The following is a 23,382-nucleotide window of genomic DNA, read 5'->3' on the forward strand; positions in this document are numbered from 1 at the left end:
CTGGTGCCATTTCTGAATCGTCTTATCGCTGCAAGACATTTTGCCCCATCTGCTACACTCAACTGGGTTAATTAAAGTAGAACCATCTCCCCTTCTTAATAAATGGCCAGCAGTAATGAAAGGAACAAATCAGTTTCTGATACATGTGTATTTAGTATTTCTTTTTAATGCACATTTACTGTAGTCAACTATCAGCAGGCATAACTAATTCTTCTTCCACCTCATTACAAATGTACATATTCACATATATTCTCACCCAACATGAATTAACTCCTGTCCCACCAAGGCCAAGGTTCTCCACTCCCTGTCAGCACTAAAGCTCATGCATCTACTTATGCTTTATCCAAAGGATAATATCACAGGGTTTGTTTTTTTCTTTAGGCACATACATCATGATAAAATATGACAAGGGGCACAAAAGATCAGTGACCTGTATTTTTAAACTATTTACAAAAGCACGTATATTAATAAAAAATAGCAGGGAGATAAATGTTGTGAACATTTGCTGCTTAATATTCATAAGTTGTCTTGTGTAATGTTCCTTCATGTTCAAGATACTGATCAAAGTATACTATCAGGTAACAAAATGATAATTAATCATTTACTGTAACATTAAAGGATTTGAAAATTGGGGATTATTTTAATTTGCTTCATCAAAGCAGTGAATAAGCATCAATATGTAATTTATTATGCCGAACAAGTTAGGAATTTTTTCAAATCTTACTCATTCTGGGCTGTAAGAAAATTCATGCTGTGGATAAAAGCACTGAGAACTGTAGATTACAACTCCAAACTGGGTAAGATATTTATTTTTGTCATATCCTGAATGTAATATTTCAGATAATTACCTACTTTGGTTATTCTACTGTTCTACCTTCTAACAATGCTGAAATTATGCCACATTTGTAACTTACCTATAGGAAATGTTATTCCTTTCCATCCCGACTAGAAGGAGTTTGATTTTAACATGACTAATTTAAGAACACTGGGAGTAAAGAATGGAAACACATATACACACAAGTATTTTACAGACAGAAGCCACCTTTCCTTGAAAAGAATTTAACTTTCTCGTAAAGTGCCACAGATTATGCTGCTATTTATTTTACAAAATGTGGTCTTGAACTCTGAAAACTACCTTAAAATTTAAAAATCTTTGTATTTAATTTAGGAACAGACTTCCTCCTAGGAGAGACTACCCATACCCATATGCATGATGTTATTCATACCAATGCTTTGACCTCAATAGAAATTTTCTATTCTTAAGCATTTTCCCAGATAACTTCTAAGGGAATTTAAATAAAAGAGTCTACCAAAAATGGCTGCGTGTGGAAGACGGCTAAATTTCACAGCAAGAGCTATCCTTCAAGATTCCCACATGAGAGCTGTCATTACAAATGAACCATTTCCATCTGCCTTTTCAGGGCAGCAAGGAGGTTATTTACAATCTCCAACTGGGAACATGTATTTTCCAAGGCAATCTGCGAACAGGAAAAATACAGCTAAACGACATATGGAAATTTCCTTCAATAAAAAACTTAATTTAGGTTACATTATAAAACAAACTTTTGCATATAGAATTCTAATACTTACAAAATTTAAAAAATGATAAAACATGTAAATATGTGACAAACAATTAATTAATGTAAGAAGTTCTTTTAAAAATCAGTAAGGATAAACACCCTAATTAAAGAAAAAATGGACAAAGGACATAAATAGACAAGTTATGATTAATCTATGAAAACATAAAAAAGTATTTAAACTTAGTTATCAAACAAGTGCAAAATGAAATACTATTTTCTCCTTAACAAACTGGAAGATTTTTAAAAGGTGCTATTTCACTATTTTATAAATTTTGGAGGAACCCCCCCCTCAAAAACCTAATGCCCCCCCCCCCCAAAGATATTGATTGGCTAAATAAACCACAGTATATCCATACAATGTTAAGATTAGTATAAAGTGATTTAAAGGTCTCTCAAAGAACGCCAACTACCATAAGGAAATGGTCACAAGATCTTGGTTGAAAAGCAGTTTACAAAAAATAAAAAATAAAAATCCTTATTTAGAAGCCCGAAAAAGATTTGCCACACAATAAATGCTAAAATAAACTGACTGAATATACAGAAAATGTATGTAACTTCTTACCAAAATTCGTAGTTGACTTTATGAATCTAAGTTACGGTGAATCACTTGTTTTCCATCAAATTTCTAGAATGAGCATTACTTTTACAGTAAAAAGAGAGTTATCAACAATTTTTAGTTTTGTAGATTTGGTTTAAACTAGAGACAACTCCCAGGAAACTCTTGTACATGTTGGTGAGTTAAGGCTGTCACGGAAATGCCCTCAACAACTGTAGTGATTACAGCCTACAAGACGACAGGTTGAAATGTAAATGCAATGAAAATTTTGGATTTGATATACCTTAATCTTTAAAGATTTTTTAACTTAAAAAAAAGAAATCATGACACATGCAAGTCATATAATATCTTTCTATTGGTACTGACTATGGTGCATTTTCTCTTCAACATCATTTATTGTACTAGAAATACCTCATTTAACAATATGTTAACCATGACCCAAATTCCTTAATTGCAAAAGGACAAAGGAGACTGCATGGACTTTTAAAGTGAGATATACTTTTAAAAAATGAAATGGAATGGTTTTTGGCATTCTATTTCTAATTGGCTTATTTTTCTAAAAACTTGAAACTGTTCATTTAAAAATGTTAATTTAGAAATGTCCTGTATATGTAAAAGCCATCAAAATATCACGTGAGTACAGATTTTAAAAGAACGTCACCACAGTGGGACATCCATCAAGGTTGTCTCAAGTAAATCTTGGTGAATGGGTTCACATGTGTATTTTTAAACATGGTAGATATCCTACAGTGATTTTTACCACATGTATACTTTTGAAGCTGCTAACAAAAGGATGTGATAACATATACAAAAAAGACGACTCGAACATTTTCTCAGAGGAGAAATTTATCTGTGAGCTGTACAGATGCCGTATCTGCTTAGGTTTATAGTTCGTGTCCATATTGTGTGCACGATGGTACTGTAATAAGTATAGGCACATCTGGTAAATGACCCCCAATGGCATACCAAATAGCTATGCTAACACGGTGGGTTCTTAGACTTTCTCATGTGTAGGTGCTAAAGATTTCCACTGCTGAATTCAATTTGAATATATTACTGAAATATTTAAATAGAGATTTTGAGTAACAAAATTTATGTACTGATTAAAGGGGGGGCTCTGTACAAACTGGTTAAACACACTGTTTGAAAAAGGAGATGACTTTAAAAAATAATTATGATGTCAACCCACATTCAGTTGCTTTTTTAAAGAGAATATTATAAACAGTAAGGCAAGAAACCTTCCAGGTTTCATTTGTCTTAATTATTGTATTAATATTAATTGCTATTTCTATTTAATTAATCAATCTACTGTAAGTACTAGAGAAGAAAAACCACTCAAAGATTTCTTGTTAAGCAAAGGAAGCATGTTGGTACTTAATAATTCTCACTGTTCAAAGCAATCTTGGTATCACAGAGGAAAAAAGTTCATCCACTCGTCTGACCTTCCTAGTTATTTCTTCTCTGATTGCTCCATTAAAACTTTCCAGAGATGCACAGAAGGAGCTCTTTAATATTTCACACTAGGAAGTCCAAAAGAGCTGATATTCTATGACACTGTCTATAGTACATGACTACATGCTAACTGCCTTTTAATACGAGAGTTAAAATCATAACTACACAAAAAGCACGTATATTGTTTAAAAAAACTAATGTAGTTGTTTGTAACCTTGGGCGTGCAGTTTAATAATTTTAGGATGAGTTTACAATTACAGAAAAAAAGGGGATGGGAATTAAAGAATTTCAGAAACTAGGTTGAACCAGATACCCTATGAAGTTCACTCCCAGTCTAAGAATTTTATGATACTAGGCAAAGAGAAGAAAATAGCAGGAGACTTAAATTACATGTACTAAACTATTAACTGATTTCTATCATAGACTTCCTCTTAGATACAGTTTTAAAAAATCATTACACACAACTAGGAACAATATATTTACTCTGCTCATCACTTATATGCCTATCTTGCCATCTACGATCTAATGTGAAATGAACTTTAAACAGGTTGGGAAGGACTGTCTCTAAAGAGAAGTTTTATTTCTTAAGCTGTTCGACAAAGGAATTTATTAGAACTCCATAATCACTGAATACAACCTAAAATACAAATTTTCTTGAAAATAATTTATAGGGAATTACTCAAAATCTAGCACATAGTGGTCATCAAATTGAAGACATCATTAATCCTATCCTGAGAAAATCTTGGTAAACAAACTATTCTTTTGCTGCAGCCCTCTTCAAATATGTCAGGGAGGTAGTTACACATTTTCATAGAATGCTCCTTTCCTCAAAAGCACTCTGAATGTTTGTAATTAAGTAACTATTTGTGACTCTTGAATAACGATTGCTGTACTCCCCCCACTTGACCTTCCCATGAGGGCAAGAACTCTTTTACTACGCCTTGTACCTTCAGCACCCAGACCTGTGTCTGGCTCAACAAATATATGTTGAATAAATGAATGAACTCTAGGCATGGCTGATGCTGACAGCCAGAATTAATATTCAGCAAAAGACAGTAACATGAGCAGAGCAGTACATTTTGTTTATAGACAAAGCAAAGGACCCCAAATACTCAGTGCTCAAGAAATTAAGGAGATTAATAAATTACCGGTCCAATATTTAAGCACCCTTCCTTATTTTAGACAACTGGACAATTCCCCTCAAGTAATGTTCAAGGCTCACTAATTTCATATTAAAAATAAATACATCGCAAAAAAATATTTTTCATTGCCTGACATTAAAAAAATTACTTTAAAAATATATTTTATTATTGTCATTGTTACAGTTACAGTTTTTTCCCCTTTGCCCTTGTCTGCCTAGCTAGCTGGCCCCCTGCTCCCAGTCAATCTCCACACCGTTGTCCCCAGTTCGATTCCCAGTCAGGGCACATGCCTGGGTTGCGGGCCTGGTCCCCAGCTGAGCGATTGATGTTTCTCCTGCACACTGATGTTCCTCTCTCTCTCTCTCTCCCTCCCATCCCTCCTCTCTAAAAATAAATAAATAAAATCTTAAAGAAAGAAAGAAGAGAGCCAATATGGAAGCTTACCTGTTGATTGGCTGGTGCCATCAAACAGATCAACCAGGTCGCCAGATGACTTGCTACTAGGCACTGAAGTCTGAAAACACACAAACTAATAAGCTTAGAAACAAATTTCTACTATTTTTTTTAATCTGCTCTACTCTAATTGCCAACTTAGACACAAATACCTGTAATTACCTTAGTAGGGGCAGATTTAGTTTTCTGGAAAAAAACCCCACAGATGTTAACCGTGAAATTCTATGGGTAGACAGTATTTTTAAGTAATTCTATTCCCATCACCGTAGAAGTCTGTAACATCCACACTCCTCTTTTCCCTAACTCATTTTTTTTTCATATTGCATTTCACACTGGAACACATACTTTCCCCAGAAATGTTACTGCGATGTATCAGAATCATGAGAAGCACTAAAAAATACATGTGCCCAGCCTTATCACGACAGATGGAGCCTCAACTGCCCAGGGTGGAACCTTGGCCTGTACAGTCTAACAAAGCTGCCTCAGCAATTCCAAGGCTTAGGAAGGTTTGAGATCCACTGGACGAGAGGCTAAGATCCTACCCTACTCTCAAATACTATGGTTCTGTGAACTTCAGCAACACTTAACTGTTTGTTTACTAAGTCAGTATAATTCTGTTGTTTGAGGTACCTTGACATCTAATTATTTTATATCTAGTTCCCAAACTAAATTGTAGGGCTGGAACTGTAGTATAGTTTTTCTCTTCCCCGCAGTGCCAAGCACTCTGAAGCATATGTGTATGTTCAGTACATACACACTAAATGCGATGAGAATCGCTAGGCAACAGGGAAACACTGTTGAGTTCCTAGGCTCCTTAATTTGAACTTTGTAGATTAAAATACTGCATTATAGTTCAAGAAGGCCTTAAGATTGAGAGGGATCTGAAGTAGCTGAGAAACCTTTCCAGCACTTCGACCTTCTAAAAACAAAACCAAAAAGCTTACACTACAGATATAAAAATTTATGGCAGAGTAACACATACAAATTGACACTTTAAAAATTCTATAAATTATAAAAAGTCTTAATCTATTGTTAAAAAATTACGCAGTTGGGATAATTTTCTTCATGCAACCTGAAGTGGATCTTTCACATGACAGCCACCACGTATGCGGGTTTTAGTTCAGACTACCAGACCTCACACAGCCGTCATCAGTAAGTTAACTGTGTCCACAACAGGGGTTTGAAATCTGGGATGAGAAAGAAGTAACAGCCATCTCCCCTTTTTAACTACAACTAAAGTTGAGTTATAATTTTGAAATTTTCATCAAAATTTTAGAGCAAATATGGATGAAATTACATACTGGAAGGTATTTGGCAAAAGTTAACATGATACCTGTTTTTGACATTAAGTAGGACTACTTTTATTTTTAGAGTAACCTACTATTAGCAGGATACCTTAGCAAAATGTTTTCCCAAGCTTTAGCTACTTCTGATGCAGAGATACAAGATGAGGAAACACTAGTGGGGGAAGAGTGACAAAATAACAATGTAGCCTTTGGGGACAAATCTCCCTCCTTGGCAGATTTCTGTACAAAAGACTAACTCATGGCCAGGTATCTAGCAAGTGGACTTCCATTTCTGTGGTAAATGAAAAACAAATGGGGAAACGACAAGAGTCAGTGCTGCCCCTGGTCAGCAGTGACCAGCAAGCAAATACGCCTCCCTTTACAGGCACCTCCTCTGTGCCAAATGAGACCCCAGGTTTCCCCCAGGTATCTATTTGGCCCTCTTTTGTCATTTATTTCTTACAACTTCCAAAGACTCCCATGTTTTCGTTGGTGAATCTCATTGTACCTGGTACCCAGAGGTGTGTCTAGAAGGAAACAGATGTACTAAATTTTGATTTGCAACCTTTCCCAAATGAACCAAAGCGTCATTTCTACTTTCACAGAATGTGCAGGCAATCATTCAGGAATTGGACAGATTTCTTCCCCCCAAGAGATTTCTTATTATTAATGACTCTGAGTAATACACACCAGATGATCTATAGCTAATATGATTGCTTGGAAACGCCCAAGTCTACTAATGCAGTGATTCTAAAAGTAATCCACAAGAGTAAAGCTGTGTGTAACGTGTAGATTCGTGCCATTCCCACCTTAACTGAAGACTGAGGCGTATGAGTTGAAGCATTCTGATCTGGACTCGTTTTGTCCCCTGTGTAATGTGCCGCTGCTCCAAGATCAATGGTTTTGGAAGGGTTGGCTGTGCGCTTGTGCCTGGTCGTGGTGGTCTCTGTGGCTTGTGTGATATGGATATGCTTTGTCGTCACAGTCTCCTCTTCATCTTTGAATTCGCCTTTGGGAGATCTGCCTCTTCTCGCTTTCTTTTCCTCATCACTGTCGCTAAAAGATATTAAAAATGAAGCAAAATAATAAGGCTAGGGACTACTTTAAAATGGAGTCCTCAGTGATTTGAGCTGAAGAATTTCAAATACAGTAACTCTAAAACTCTACACTTTGACTATTTGACAGGGATCAACAGAACGTTATCCAAGCTGTCTGAGTGATGTGTGTGTGGAGGGGAGAGAGAGCGGGAACCAGACAAATTCCCTAGGCAAATCTAAAGCATGCTACAGAAAAGTACTCACATGCATGTGTACAGTAAAACATGTCTGAAATAACTCAGGTGCTTATTATAGACTAAAGCTTAATTAAAAAATAACAGAATTATCATATCAGAATCAACTTATGAGACCCTAGGAACTCCAGCATCTGCATTTGATGAGCATTTGCTTGAAATGGAACTAGTGTGTGGAACTAGTTCTATTTATGTAACTTAAGTCTGTCACTGACTCTCGTATACTAATGCAATACACAGTAAAATATTTCAATGGATACCTTTTAAATACTACCTTATTTGAACTCAAATGATTAAACACTATTCTGTAAATGCAGAAAAGTATAAGGCAGGAGTGACAAACTCATTTTCACCAGGGGCCACATCAGCCTTGCGTATTCCTTCAAAGGGCCGAATATAATTTTAAGACTGTATAAATGTAACTGCTCCTTAACTAGGGGCAAGGAGCTCGGCACTGCCTCCGGGTAGAAACAAGGTGGAGGGCCAGATTCGGCCCACAGGCCTTGTGTTTGCCACCTGTGGTGTAAGGTAAAGCACTTCACAACAATTTTGCCACCTGTGGTGTAAGGTAAAGCACTTCACAACAATTATGCTCTTTTTTCACTACAGTATCAGCACATCAAACTTTTATATAACTATGAGAATTACTGTACAGAAAAGTTAAGTATACTTAAAAATTTTTTGAAATACTTTTTCAGGCACATCAAAAACTTTTTCTTTTTTTTAATAGTGCAAAAGAAAAAACATATAACAAAAAGCTGGTTTTTCTTATGCCATGAATTTAAAAATGCCAGCATTAGTCTGTTCTCCAGTAACAAGGCATTGTTTTGGGGATTTTTTTTTTTTGATGCAAGTAGGACACAGGGAGAAATACCTGAAGTATGTTCCATTATCTACATTACTTAATTTTACTTACTTATTTTTTAAAGAATTTTTAAAGATTATTTATTTTTTTATTTTTAGAGAGAGGGGAAGGAGAGAATAGGCAAACACCAATGTGTGGTTTCCTATCATGCGCCCCCTACTGGGGACCTGGCCCACCGCCTAGGCATGTGCCCTGACTGGAATCAAACCAGCAACCCTTTGGTTCTCAGGCCAGTGCTCAATCCACTGAGCCATACCAGTCAGGGCAAAATAGAATACTGAAAATTCTCTTTAAAACCATGCCTATTATCATTGATGATATTTAACTGAGTCTAATCTAAAGCCAATCTCTACTATAAACACAATTGGAATTGTTTCATTCCAAATCTGTATAAATCAAGGATCAAAAAGCATAGCTTCCAACACACAGCAAAGGCATTAAATGTTTTTTTATCTATAAGCGGGAATCTTCAAATTCTGATCGTTTGTAAGTCCTTGTCACTTACTATGTAATTTCTCGCCATAAATGACCTAAAGAGTCCCACCATTAGTTCTATAAGTAAACCAGAAATTTCTTACCTTCCTGATGTCTAATTTTATTTCAATCAAGGTAATTTCTTTACAAGTTGAGAATATAAACCTGACTAGCACACAATGAAATGGAAACCTTATATTTGATGTATGTTTAAGATTTCCTAAATCTAATAATAAACTAAGAAGTCTGAAATTCTGGTACTATGCCAAAGGGATCACATGCGACTTTGTCTAAAAATCTGTCTATCCTTCTCTCACAAATACTCCAAGATGTAAAGGTCCTTGATGTGCCCTTTAATTACTACAATAAATAATATAACTATATTTTCACTCTTTAACTTAAATACTCTCTATAAAAGATTTATGAACTCCAACAGATTCTGTCTTAGAGCCAACAAAGAAAAAGAAAGAATAAGAAGACAAAAGCATGGAAAGAAAAACTGAGGGTGGAAGGGCAAAGGAAACAACATAAGAATGTACATAGTCCCACATCTAACCAGCCGATCTACCTGATTCTGACACTTCAGAAAACAGCAACAGAATACATGGCCACAATATTTCAAGAACTTGCTTGAAGGCTTCTAACACTGTTATTTTTTTTTATTTTAATTTTTTTTTATCCTTACCAAAGGGAGGGAGGGAGAGAGGGAGACAGGGAGAGAGAGACAGAGAAACAGCCCTGGATGGTGTGGCTCAGTGGATAGAGTGCTGGCCTGCAAAACTGAAAGGCTGAGAGTTCGATTCCCGGTCAGGGCACATGCTTAGGTTGTGGGCCAGATCCCTGCCTGGGGATGTGCGAGAAGCAACTGATTGATGTTTCTCTCTCCTCTCTCTGAAAATAAATAAATATAATCTCTTTTTTTAAGAACACTAATGTGAAAGAGGGAGATCAATTGGTTATCTCCTGTATGTGCCCTGACCAGGGATCAAACCCACAATCTTCCCAGTATATGGGGTGATGCTCCAACAAACTGAGCCAGCTGGCCAGCGCTCACTAACTCATTTTAGGCAAGTTCAACACTGCCTGACTGGGCCTCAGGTTTTATTTCTCAACAATAAGGGTAAAACCCTTTTTCTAGCCCATCGAATAGAGATATTTTGAGGCACAAATGACAAAAATCTTGTAATACTTGCTTTGCAAATGAAATGCTACATACATTGCCCTTTTAACTGGCAGCAAAACTAGTTTATAGCTATATTGGTAGGTAGAACAAAAATTAATGCTATTCCAAGTGCTATTTTAGTTTTATATAAAACTAAATAAAAATGCCCTACCATTAGAAAATGTAGTTTATGAAAATACTGGTCTATACTCAAAATACATTTAGTCCAAAAATCCATTTGGATTTGTTTCCTGGTACACACTGGCACAGAATCCTAATGAAATGTCACAGGAGGAATAAAATTTCAAACCATTTAACTTTTGTTTCAATTTAATGTAATAAACTTTGCTATCCCTTAGCAATACCTTAGATCTCTGGATAATCTGATGCCCAAGTGAAAAAATAAGCTTTGAAAGTTCTTATTGAGAAAAAAAATTCCAATAAATAGCCTGAATAAAAACATATAGGGAATGTGAAAACTTTAGAAATAAATGGACAAAGCTAACATGAAAGTGTGTTGGTACTAATTTCAAACAGTGTTTGACTTAGCATCTTCAAAACAGCCACACAGTCAGTCATCAGCAGCAAACACACCAACACCAGAACAACACAGAGAAGATTAGCATGACCTCTGTGCAAGGATGACATGCGAATTCATAAATCATCCCATCTTTGCACAGGGCATTTTTAGGGCAGTGTCCCTCTCTTCTATATGGTTGTACAGTGGAGGATATTACCCATTTGTCAACTGTCCACACGGTGAACCCTAATGCAAACAACAGACTCACTTAGTAACAATATATGTGCTGGTTATCAATTGTTAATAAATGAACCATAGTAATGCAAGATATCAGTAACAGGAGAAATTCTGTGTGTATTACTATGACAAGTCTGTAATTTATGCACAGTTTTTCTGGGAACCTGAAAAGTAAAATCTATTAGGGGAAAAAAGCTGAACTTCAAACAATGGTAACACCGAGAACAAAACAGACCCAGCTGCACAAATTCAGCACCCTCTCCCAGAGACCCAGGACACAAAGCGCTAGTACCTGCATCTTTCTGGAGAGTCTTCTCTGTCTTTCCTCCGGAACTTGCTGATGGTATCATCAATTGTGCTTCCAATTTTATCACTCAGTTCACCTAATTTGTCACTGAATGGAAAAGCACTTTTGTTTTTATCCCACTCCTCATCCCATTTTGATTTGGGCTCAGGATCGTATCTTTCACCTATATAAAGCATTAGAAAAAGAAGCAACTCTAAGGCCATTAAATACAAAAGGTGTCTACAGTTCTTTCTGAAGCTTTTCTCATAATAAAATAGTTTTCAAAAGAAAACAGAAAGCTCCCATGGTGCTGAATCAACACAATTACAGCAAGACACAGCATGTAGTGCCAGTCATTAAGTGTCAGAGAACGCAGATTCAAAAGCTTTCATTTATGAAAACTTATACAACCTTAATGCATAGCACAGCATTATCAGGAAGTTCTTAAAGGTTGATGGAAGGAGTAGAGGAAAACACAAAAACCAACACAGGCTACATAAGCAAAGTAGAAATGGAAACCTTTTTGTTTTTACAAAAGTCACTTAATGAATTATATTTCATTCCTCTCTCTGTTAATGGTTTTTCAATTATTAGTAAAGTATTGGACAGCTAAGTTTCTTAAAACACAAGCCATAAGAAACACCGTTCTAAATGTTACATGTCTCAATGTGCTATAAAGACATTCCTTAGTATCAACCTAGAAAAATAACTCAATGGATTTTAAGACATGAGAAAGCATCTTTTAATTACAGTAGAAAGAAAGAATATTCTAATTACCAAAAGCTACACAGACTGGGATCACGCAACATGCTCAGGCAGTTCAGAGCAAATGCGCACTGCGACTGGCTAAACCCAGGGAGCCTCAACGTGAGTCTGAAAGTGAGGGGAATAGACCGTGGCTGTGAATGAAACTCCCCAAAGTCAAGATCTGCTCTGGTCTTTGACCTTGGGGTCCAAAGGAGAGAAAGGAATTATAAGCATTAGAGGGAACCTCTCCATTCCAATGTCCATGTCCAAACTCAAGAGGCAAGAATAGAAGGTACAGGAAAATCACATGAGGTCAAAAAGAAGAAAACACTGAAAATTAAGGTAGGTTGGAAAGAAAAGGGAAGGGCAATCCCAAGGTGGGCAAGAGAGCTTTCTTCTTGAGCTTTGGTAAACAAGTTCTGATGGCACACATCCTTTGCAGATTGAACAAAATCACCGTACTGAAGTGCCTGCTAAAACGGCAAGGTCAAAATTTTGCATAAGAGCTTGAGAATTTTAATGTATGTCTACTAAATCTGAGAGTGACTACCAACTTGAACAGAACATGAAAAAAATAAAGTTTATTAGATAAAATTTAAACCAGGATGGTTTTATAAAAATAGTGGTTTTCCAATAATATTTCAGTGACAATGTGATAAACTAAACTTTGAAAAAGAATTTATCAGAAAAATGAAAGTAATTGAAAACTAAACTGATTAGTGTGGTAGGTATACTAAATGCATGCCAAAAATACTGGATGTTGGCAGGGTATTATCTAATGTTAAAATGAAAAAAAAAACCATATAAAATAGTTAAAGTTGATTAATTTGTTAAGTCTCTGAATCATATACATAACACTGAAAATAACTTATAAAAGAATGTGATGCAAACACACAGGCCATTCAACTCTTATCTCTACTGCAGATACTACACTGTGATGGATTCTGAAAACGTATTCAATGGTCTAAATTTATCTAAGTATATAATGTGCTGGTAAAAAAGAGGATTACAAGCAAATAGAAAAAATGAGTTGCAAATAGCAATTTCTACTCATAAACACATTAAACTGCTATAGCTACTTTGAAAAGTTAAATAATAAAATAACTACTTGGGCAAATAATCCAAAAACTTCTTATTCCCCCAAATAAATAAAAACTTTAAAACATATTTACATGATTTACTTAAGATAAGTATTTTTGCCCAATTCAAGAATTCACTTTTATGTAATGCCGAGACAGAAAAGAAATAAATGTTTCTGCTGTTAGAATCATCTTCTAACAGCTACTTAAAAAGTGTAGCATTTTCTTTGTGAACAAGAAAGCAGAGGAGTGAAGGAGTGGAAATACCATTTTACAGGTAAACACAAGACAAGAAATAGGAGGTTTTCATACAGTTCCAATGAGGAGTTACGAGTTCTCAGAGTAATCCGAATACACACACTCAGATATGGGTGGGAGGAGTCGGAGTCCCAGTGTGCATGTGCAGACTGGCCTGGCTGTGCAGACACAAAATGACCAGGGATTGTTAGACTCCAGAGGATACGAGTCCAAAGAGACATGCTAAGGAAGAGAGTTACTTCCTGTGATCTCTTTTAGGCAAGCTACATTACTCCATTTAAAATAAGCCCGGGCGATGGATGTGCTGGCTGCTCTGCAGTGTGTGTGGAACGCCACCGCTGGTCGCTTTCACCCGTGTCAGACTAATGCACTGCTTGAGGAAGGGAAGAGACTGAGGCTGAGCCGCCTTACAGGAAGCTTAGTATCTATTTTTGGCCCAAAATAGATAAATTGGTTTCAAATTAGGAAGATTAATCTCTTGCTCAAACTTTATAATTTTATGCTCTAAATGCTGAGTTAGAGAAACTCTTTTTTAATTTTTAGAATGGTAACACCAACAGGTAAGGATATGTATCTGTTTTGTTCTCTGTATATCAACTCAAAGATGCAGTCGCTTAATTAACATTAACAATTAATGGTTAAAAATCATATTCTTGAACCCACCAAATATCATATTCTTGAACACACTAAATAAAGGGAAAGATTCCTAAGATTCATATAATAGGAGCCAAAATGACTATTACATATATTTTTGTATTCTATGTATTCCTAAAAAAAAAAAAAAAAATAGCATTTTGGTCTTTCATAGCTCAGTGATTCTTAAAACATACCCAATAAGCTAAACTGGTGGGCAGGTGCCAGCCTGTTTTTGCTACTCACTGTATCTGAACCCTCCGACACTTTCTGAGGAAACCCCAACATATTTGTCTTTGTTTTTCTTTGCTTTCTTTCGCTCTTCACGAAGCCTGTCGTCATCCTGGGCAAATTCTACCAATTCTTTCACCTTCTGGCGAATATTTATACCTTGATCCTTGCCATGCTCATCTGTGAGGATGGTAACGGAGAAACGAAACCTTAAGAATTCAGATAATCTCTATCAAACCCTTTAACACAAAAAACAGGCATGAAAATTTCAACACAAGAAACCAATATTTAAAAATTAATAAAGACCCAATTATGCTGTTAAATTCTGCCATTTCCTCATTAGCAAATTCTAACTTTTGAGATGCAGTTTTGGTTTATAAGAGCCTGTAAAGTTGAACTAAAAAGGAGCATAGATAACAGTGCTACGCAAGATCAATTAAAGATCCACTAAAAAGGGTTACTAATGATGACCATACAAAATGGACTTATATCCACAAATGTTATTTTCTTTTTTGATGGTTTTTAACAAAACAAAAATCAAAACTCACGAAATTCACTTCAGTCATTAAAACTCACATTTTGGGTTTTAAGCACCCAAATGCCTTGGTTTTCCCAATACAAGTTTGGAAACACTAATTATCAGAATTTAGTACAGTTGAAAAACTGAATTTTTAAAGTGCTTTCAACTGGAGTATACTACAAAATGAAATGTAGTTCATCCTGTACCTTCTTTCACATTCAAAACACACTCTGGTCTTGCTGCCTTTGCACAGTAAATATTATTTGGTGGGAGGAAAAAAACAGCTTCAAACAGATGTGTGTGTTTTGGAGCTCTAACCTTTTCTTCCCATATGATTAAAGCTATTCCTTTATGGACACCACAGGGGACCAGTCTCCAGTGCATATTTTAATATAAACCTGAACACTCATGTTGTGTTGGTTCTGTTGTTATTAGCCAGTCTTTTCTGCAAGTTCTTGTCTTCACTAATTAATACTCTAGGGCCCCACGTCTTGGATTCTGCACTCGTCACACAACCAGCAACAGTCACATTCTAATTAGAGCGGAGAAGCTTCTAAGCTGGTTGAGGTGACTGACAACTCCAACTACTGTTTTAATTTGCTTATAAGGTTTTTCTATTGCTCACCTACAAAGTGGTAATTTTCCAGGGATCGCAAATCATAAATGTGTTCTCTGGCACTTGTAACAACACGTTCTGATCCATTCCTTATGAGGTAAGCTAGGAGCAGCAGTGACTGTAAAAATACAAAGCACCAAATGATTTAACAAAATAAATACTGGTGGAGCTTTGGTAAATGGTTAAAAAAATAATTTCAACATTAGCAAATGAGTAATCTTCATTTGTGTGTGGGGGGAGGAAACTCTACCATGTGTTAGACTATATAGAGTCTATTATCAATTTGAAGTTCCTCTTATACCAAGCATAGTAAATAAACTGTCCACTGGATATCATGTGTCAGAAGATTAAAAATATAATTCTGATGTTAAGAAACATTTGAATGTATGATATAAATGAACACCAAGCTTTTAGAAAGCTGGCGCAGTTTTTACTTCTCATCTGGGCGTTACAGAACTGTGAACTGTTAGAGTATCCGTTGAAACAGAACAATTATTGCCATGTCCGGGTTGCACTGCTGGCTGCAGCGTCATCCCCGTTTGCCAAGGCTGCGCGTTCAATCCCTGACGGGGGCACAAAGCAGCAGCAACCAATGAATGTATAAATAAGTGGAACAACAAACTGATGTTTCTTTCTCTCCCTCTCTAAAATCAATACATTTAAAAAAATTAAAGAGAACAATTACTTGGTAATTGTAAGATCCTCCAGCATTTTCCATAGATAAAATTTAATTGCCGGAGGAGGGGCGGGTAATGATGTGGCTTCTGTTTCAAACACTTGCTGCTAACAAATAAAGAGAAAAAAAGATTTATGAGGCTTCTTCCTGAGGTGATGAAAATGTTCTGGTATTAGATAGTGGTGAATGCTGCACTATTCTGATTACACTAAAAATCAATGAATTATGCATCTTGAACTTAACTTTGCTTGGAACAAGCCTCACATAAAGATGATTAGATCTATAAAATTTAGTTAAGTTGGTGAAATTGAGTGGTAAAAACCCTCAGCGTACCAGGAATTCTTTTAAAAAGTAGTTTACCAACAGCCCCCTCACCCCCAAATTTTTAACTCTAATGAAAAAAGTATTTAATTTATTGAAACATCAAGTATTTCATTGCAACTACTATACAGACTGAGGAAATAACAGTAAATATTTTCAGAAATAAATACTATAAAAAACATGTAACTAAATAAAGCACTGATTTTCAATTCTGAAAGCCAGAAATGTTGTTATCAAATATAAATATATGTCATTTTTGAAAACAGAGAAACACTTATTCTGCGTAATAAGAAAAGATGGTGGGAGTGGAAGAACGGATGACTATCGGTTTAAAAGTCTACATTATATGAGGCGATGAAAACAGATTCTCTTAAACTAACAATGTTGCTGCAGAATAGCGAATAATACTGTAATAAATTAGACAAATTCTTATGTAGAGATGACGAACCACACTGGACTACAGTTTTCATCTTAATAGTGTATACCCTATTACTTTTGATATGCATAAATGTTTTTAGTTGGAAAATCTTTAACCATAAAATAAAAATGTTCAACATTTAGAAGTAGTATGAATTTTAAACATTTTAAGAATACTTTTTATGATGACTAGAAAACAACACAAAGAGCAAATCTTTTTTTAAAACCTGTTTTAGAGTAGTCTAGGATTTAACATGTTTCATAATAACTACGAATACCTTAAATCTTCAAGCATTTTTCAACATGTTAAATAATAGCAATAGACAAATGCCCATACCTTATAAACTCTTCTCCAATTTTTTTTGTTGTCTTTTAACATTCGTGACCAAAGCATATTCATAAGTTCTGGAAATTGTTCATACATAAATGTAGCCCTGAAAAAAGAGAATAATTTTCCTTGCAATACGTCAATTTTGACAGTAGATGGCAGCCTTGTTCTAAGTTACTGTGTTTTCCTAAAGAGCTTAAAAATTATACGTTAACTTAATTAAGAAATTTAATGATATGCTTTCTTAAAAATGTTCTTCCTATATTTTGTATAACACCTAGCACATTTGTAAGCCCAATTAATTAGTATCATATTTTACAAGTCCTTCATTCACTGGCACAGTGGGTCCAGATGTTCATAGGGAAAAATTTTTCATAAAATTATTTCAAGTTATTTTATACACATTTGTCCAAATTTACATGGTAAACTATAGTAAATCTCTAAATGTCATTGAAAAAAAATTTTTTGTTTTACTTTTTTGAGCTAATTTTTAAGGGGAATGGACCCTGCATAAAACTTCCTCCGTTAATATTTGAATGGTTATGCAAAATTTTTATCTGGAAGCGAAACGATTTAAAACTGAAAGCAAATCTCACATTTCTGTGTAAAGATGGTTGGATTCTTTCTGCACTGCTGAGTCAAATTATCACTTACTTGGCAATCTCTCCCATGAGTTGCCCAGAAGGTCCCCAAGGATCGTCATTCGTTGCTTCTCGAACCTTAGACTCAATCTCTGAATAATTCATAACCACGTTGGTGCTGCAAAGAAAAAAAATGCACGCACATACGCACAGAGATTAGCATCAAAACTGAGAAACACATGAAAACTTAATAATGACACAACTGGGTGTCCTAATGAGATACCTCTACAGGGTGGAAAAGAAAGTATCTTCTGTGCACTAGCAACCCTGAGGACGCTATAGAACACGTTTAAGTTATCTTTAAAAAGATTTTACTCTTCCATTCCTCTCCAGGAATACTGATAATAGACTACATTAGAGCTGGCATAAGTCCAGTAAAAAAATGATTTGGGGTTAAATTACAAAGAAAATTGAACATGCTAGTGTTTATTAAAACTGAAGTTGTCAGTTTTCTTACAGACGTGGTTTATGTGCAGTCTTATTAAAGTTCTGGCAAATTAACTGACAAAATTATCTAACAGTAGAACATTATTTATATATTTTTTAAAAGCAGTGACAGATAGATAACATTATAAAAATGTTTAGAACCACTAGGAACATTTAACTGTAATCCCTTACATTCTTTTTCACTTATATCGTACACATTTGCAACCTCACTATATAGGCACCGTAACCCTCACTTTTAATGGCTACATGATAACCCATCAGGAGACTGTATGATACTGCATTTAACTTTCACGTAAGACTTCAGCAGTGGTCAAGAACATGGCTTCTAGGAGTCAGAAAGATCTGACTCCAATCACTCACTTTGTAATAATCTCTGACAAAAGTATTTTAATTCTTTTAAACTCATCTTTATCAAATGCAAAATGAGAATAAATAAGAAAAATTCTAGCTTAAAGGATAGCATATCAAATGGTACTTATTAGCTGTGTCAAACACGTAAGAGATGCTCAATGTTAGCTGTTATTTTATTATTAGACAATAATCACCTATTAGAATTGTAAACTATTAATATTTTATAAAAAGGATTAACTTTCAAAAGAGTATCTTACATTTAAGACTAGATGGCAAAATTTTTTGATTTTTAAAGCAATTTCTCATGCTTACATGGGTTTAAAAATTCAAAAACATTCTGAGGAATGAAGAAATACTTTTAAAATGTAACATAGTATACTAGCAATAATTTGACATTTAAAGTTCCAATTACTACTAAACAATTCTTACAGCAGATGCCAATGAATATGCTAATTCAAATCTCCCACTTAAAATTAAGTCTTAGAAATGAAAAATCAGAATTTGGTAACTATTACTTTAATATACCTAACTTTTGCTGTACAGTTTTCAGTCATCAAAAAATTTTGCTTTTTAAATAAGAAAGGTTTTGTTAATATTGGCACTCAAATCTTTCTCAAAAATAAAGAAATGTAAATTTCAGATTTATTGCAAACACTTCAGTTTCTTTACCTTGAAGGAACAGACTAGTTATAAACAGTTTTGAGTCAAATTTTAAAGGAACCATTATGCATATAATTACGACTTACCAAACCACAGAATAAACCTGACTTCTGGATTTATGTGCAGAATGCTATTCTAGTAAGGAAGAAAAGCAAAATCCTATTACTTTTTTCACACCTTGGAGAGAGCGCCTCCTAAAATATCAACTAGTTTGATAAAATAGATACAAATTATTTCCCTGGGATTAAAATAAATACATAATCTCCACTGCCTCCTTCAAAATTTAAGGCTATTAATAAGTGAATTTTCATGAAAATCCAATAATGATTCTATTGACAATAATATTATGTATAAAGAAATATTCACATTGTTTCCTACTTTTGTCAGCAATGGAACCAAAATAATATCAAGGCAGCCAATGACAGATATACAATTTAAGATGTCATACAATGAAGGATTTCAGAATGCATTTGTTTGTCCTAGTGGCTGAAGAATGTGTGGCTTAGGCAGTTAAAAGTGTCAAAATGCAGCTGTGCAAATGAACAATAGCAATTAGGATTATAATTCACCCAAGCATTTCATTACCAGAACGCACTTGAAATCTGTTTGCATTGTTTAATTTGTTGGAGAATAAGATGAAAGAAGTCAATCTCTTAGTCCACACACATGAAATATTTTCATTAGAGCCTTCATAAATGCTGTAGCTTTCAGAACACTACTTTCCTTGTTCAAGGTACAAAAGCCCATGGGTCAAATGAAAAAGGTCCTGTTTCCGTAACCCTTCACAAAATTCTTAGCTGAAGGCCTGTGTTTTGAGTATTGTGTGTTTAGAGGGAGAGGTGGCAGAGAGCCAGTAATTTAAGAATCCCCTTATTTCCTTGGTTTGAAAAAAATTGGGAACTGTGTGAAATGACAACTTGCCATTAGAACAGACTCACAATTTTGTTATAAAGTATGTCCACAGAAACATATGACAATGACAATAACAAAAAACAACAGAGTCAGAACACTTTCACGAAGAGAATCAGGTTCTATTTTAAAGCCATTTTCCAATAAAACTGTTGCTCTCAGAAACTGGAAAGAACTTTCTTAAGATGAGATCTGATGGCAGAAAGAATTCCAAAAAAGTTTTTTTAAACTGCACTCAATTCGGAAACAAATGTAAACTAAAACAAAACAACACTGTATAGTTTGGCCTTATTCCAAGTCATTCAAAAATAACTACTTCTAAAAAGGTAGAAATGGCATTTTGGTCCTTCCTTTCCCATGTTTTCCCATGTTTTCTACTGCCTTCAATCCACACCCTACCCATAATTCCAGTGACCTTTTTAAAAAAGGAAAAACCCTCCCTCCCTCCAAAATGAAAAGTAAAAAAATATTATGTCCAGATGTGAAAGGAAAAAACAGCTCATGTTAATTCCTAAAATGTCCCATGATTGACACAATGTTTTAGGATGAATATTTCAGACACTAGAGGGGGCTCTCTCATCAGGTTTTTAAACACAAAATTCAGACAAAGGTCTAGGATCTAAGCCCGCAAAAAAATTATAGGAAATTACCAGTAAAGAATAAAAGCTGCTTCCCATGTGCTGAAGCGTTTACCTTAAAGCAATATTGAACTACTGCTTTTTACAAGGATAAAATCTGCAATTAAAATCATTATTTGTTTGTGTCTGTGAAACCATTCACTGCTTCCACAGCTCTTTTACAGTTTTCACATTTGCTCCTCACAACACCCTAGTACGTAAGTAGGACAAAACTGAGAGTCCCTAATGAGCGTGCTTAACCCTGGACAACCCAGCGCCACTCACTCCCTGGACCTTCTACGCCAGCTGCTCAAACTGACCACCCTCAAGCTCTACACACACGCTTCTATGGCTGTGCAAACAAAGACGATCAATGTTCAATTAGTTGAGGGTTGATTATTCAGTTTGTAAATTGTTAATGTTCACTTTGGCTTTCTTTAGTCCCCATTTTCTGCTTATTTCACCACTCATTAATGATAAAATATCAAGTTATTTTACTTGATAACAACTTGAGACCATGTTTTAGAGGCAAAATTGGTTCAAAGTAAAAGCTAAAACGGGGCTTCTACTCACAGACGGCCAGCACTGCTTCTCATCTACATTAAGATCAGTAAAATGACCAACAAAGAAAAATTTGAATAGCCCTTATTTATATTTTTCCTGTCAAAAGTTTGAGAATGTGCTTTACAAACTATAAGCACATTTTGTTTAGTTTTAAAAGAAAACGATACACAAAGAGAAAAGGTAGAGTGTAAGTGTAACCCAGTACTGTTAACAAAGGAATAAAAAATTGAAACACTGGTGTAGTAAGTATTTTTTAAGAGTCAAAGGGTCTGTATTTATAATACAGTTTTTCTTTTTGTTTTGAACTTACTATAAATAATTCATTCACTCCAAGGTCAAGAAAGTACTTCGCAGTATTTTCTTTTAAATCCTTAAACTTATTTTACTGTATGCATGCATACTTATATCCATACTTACAGACACAGAGGGCCAGAAACGGAAAAACAGAGGTAGTGAAGATAGAGACGGTTCAAAGTAATGGTTTTAAAAAAAGCTGACTTTTCCAGAATTTCCCCCATGAACATTATGAACATTATATTGTAACCAAAGGAAAATTATTAAATGCCATTAAAAATGTTAAGTCAAGTACTGTATCATCATTAGCTACACTTTATGCATAGAAAAAATAGGCATCATTATAGATCGCATGAGTATTATGTATACTTCCAACATTTTGTTTTGTCAGGCTAATAAATGCAGCAAATAAGTAACTAAAATATATGTATACATACTAAATATGTATACCAACCAAGTGCTGTGTGTGTAAAAAACTACAGGGAATAATTTAAGTACCTAATACTGAAATTAAAATGATTTTTAAAAACTATTTGAATATTAGGGAAGAATGATTCCTTACAATAAAACCTATACTTAAAAGTTACCTTTTAATCTCAATGCCACAAAGATTTCAGATACTTTTATGATTTAGTTAAAATTATTATGCTCCCTATAAAGTATCAATTTTTAAAAAAAACTTTTTAAAAATAATAAAGCACCCATAAAATGAACAATGAAGAAAATTTTCTGAGGTAACAAGTCACTTAAGCCAGGAAAATTTGTTACATTAAAAAAAAGAGAAGAAGAAGAAGAAAAGAAAAAAAAGGTCTTTCTAGCCAAAACACTAGGGAAGTAGTTTTAAGAATACCTGCTCTAAAAGCTTGATAATGGACTATGTGATAATCATTTTTCATCAGGAAATGGTCTTCACCATGTTACCCTTATTTGCAAGCTGAACATTTTATAGATTCAGTACTCATATTTGAAAACCAAGTTATATGTTATTACAGTCCAGTGAACAGCATCAAATTTATGGCCAACAACTAAGAACTCTAGTACTTCTAAATTCAACAAACACAATTTTTGTTGTTAGCAGAAAATCTGAAGCTATAGAGAAATGATGTGGGGGAGGTGGAAAAACTGATTCATCCTCTTGGCTGGATATTTGCTACCCATCAAAAAACAACAAAGTATTTTCTTGATCTGAAAATGAAATACAAAGAGTGGAAAACATCTTAACACAAGCAATGGTTCAACAGAATAGTTAATGCTACTAAAGCGAATATTATCATATTTGATTAGATAGTATCTTAGTTATAAAATAGCTACAGTGCTAAAACAAGGAGTAAACTACAGTGCTCCCTATACCTATACAGGAGAAAACCAGTAAAATAAACACTGGAAAGAACAGAAGCAGCAAAGATAGCAAACCTAACACTGGCACTTTCTCCCCATTGCTGCCACCACCAGCTGCAGCCCTCTCTATCTACTACAAAGAGTGAGGAGAGAGGGAAAATATATTCAGTAGCAACTCCGTAGTAAAGAAGCTAGGTAAAGCCACTCCGGATCACCTTATGGGTAGGTGGCAACAGATGTTCAAGTTTGTTAGGTTTCCTAATTCCAAAGCCCATTTTCTATTATGCCACCATTGCCCTAAAATCAGAGAATTAGCAGTATCATATGATCTAAATGAAAAAGCCTACTAATGAATATCTGACATCACAAATTGTGCTACTACTAAATGCTGATTTAACGTTTAAAAGTACAAAAAGTAAATAAATAAATAA

At 34.8% G+C, this 23,382-nt stretch overlaps 1 protein-coding gene and 1 non-coding gene across 3 annotated transcripts in view; one reads left to right on the forward strand and one right to left on the reverse strand.

Moving 5' to 3' along the window:
• The window catches only part of CLINT1 (clathrin interactor 1), a 52,142-nt gene that overhangs the window by 12,424 nt on the left and 16,336 nt on the right, over positions 1 to 23,382 (reverse strand). For both annotated transcript variants that reach the window (XM_024577133.4, XM_024577131.4), the window contains exons 2-8: positions 17,785 to 17,889; positions 17,140 to 17,236; positions 15,398 to 15,506; positions 14,268 to 14,432; positions 11,311 to 11,488; positions 7,279 to 7,525; positions 5,175 to 5,244 (exon numbers count right to left, since the gene is read on the reverse strand). In XM_024577133.4, the coding sequence (XP_024432901.2) occupies positions 5,175 to 5,244; positions 7,279 to 7,525; positions 11,311 to 11,488; positions 14,268 to 14,432; positions 15,398 to 15,506; positions 17,140 to 17,236; positions 17,785 to 17,889 (971 nt within the window). The remainder of the gene's footprint in view (positions 1 to 5,174; positions 5,245 to 7,278; positions 7,526 to 11,310; positions 11,489 to 14,267; positions 14,433 to 15,397; positions 15,507 to 17,139; positions 17,237 to 17,784; positions 17,890 to 23,382) is intronic.
• Positions 10,833 to 10,937, forward strand: LOC112319762 (U6 spliceosomal RNA). Its single transcript, XR_002976364.1, has one exon. It is a non-coding gene; the product is annotated as a U6 spliceosomal RNA (small nuclear RNA).

Source organism: Desmodus rotundus, chromosome 6 (assembly GCF_022682495.2).
Source record: "Desmodus rotundus isolate HL8 chromosome 6, HLdesRot8A.1, whole genome shotgun sequence".
Taxonomy (NCBI): Eukaryota; Metazoa; Chordata; class Mammalia; order Chiroptera; family Phyllostomidae; genus Desmodus; species Desmodus rotundus.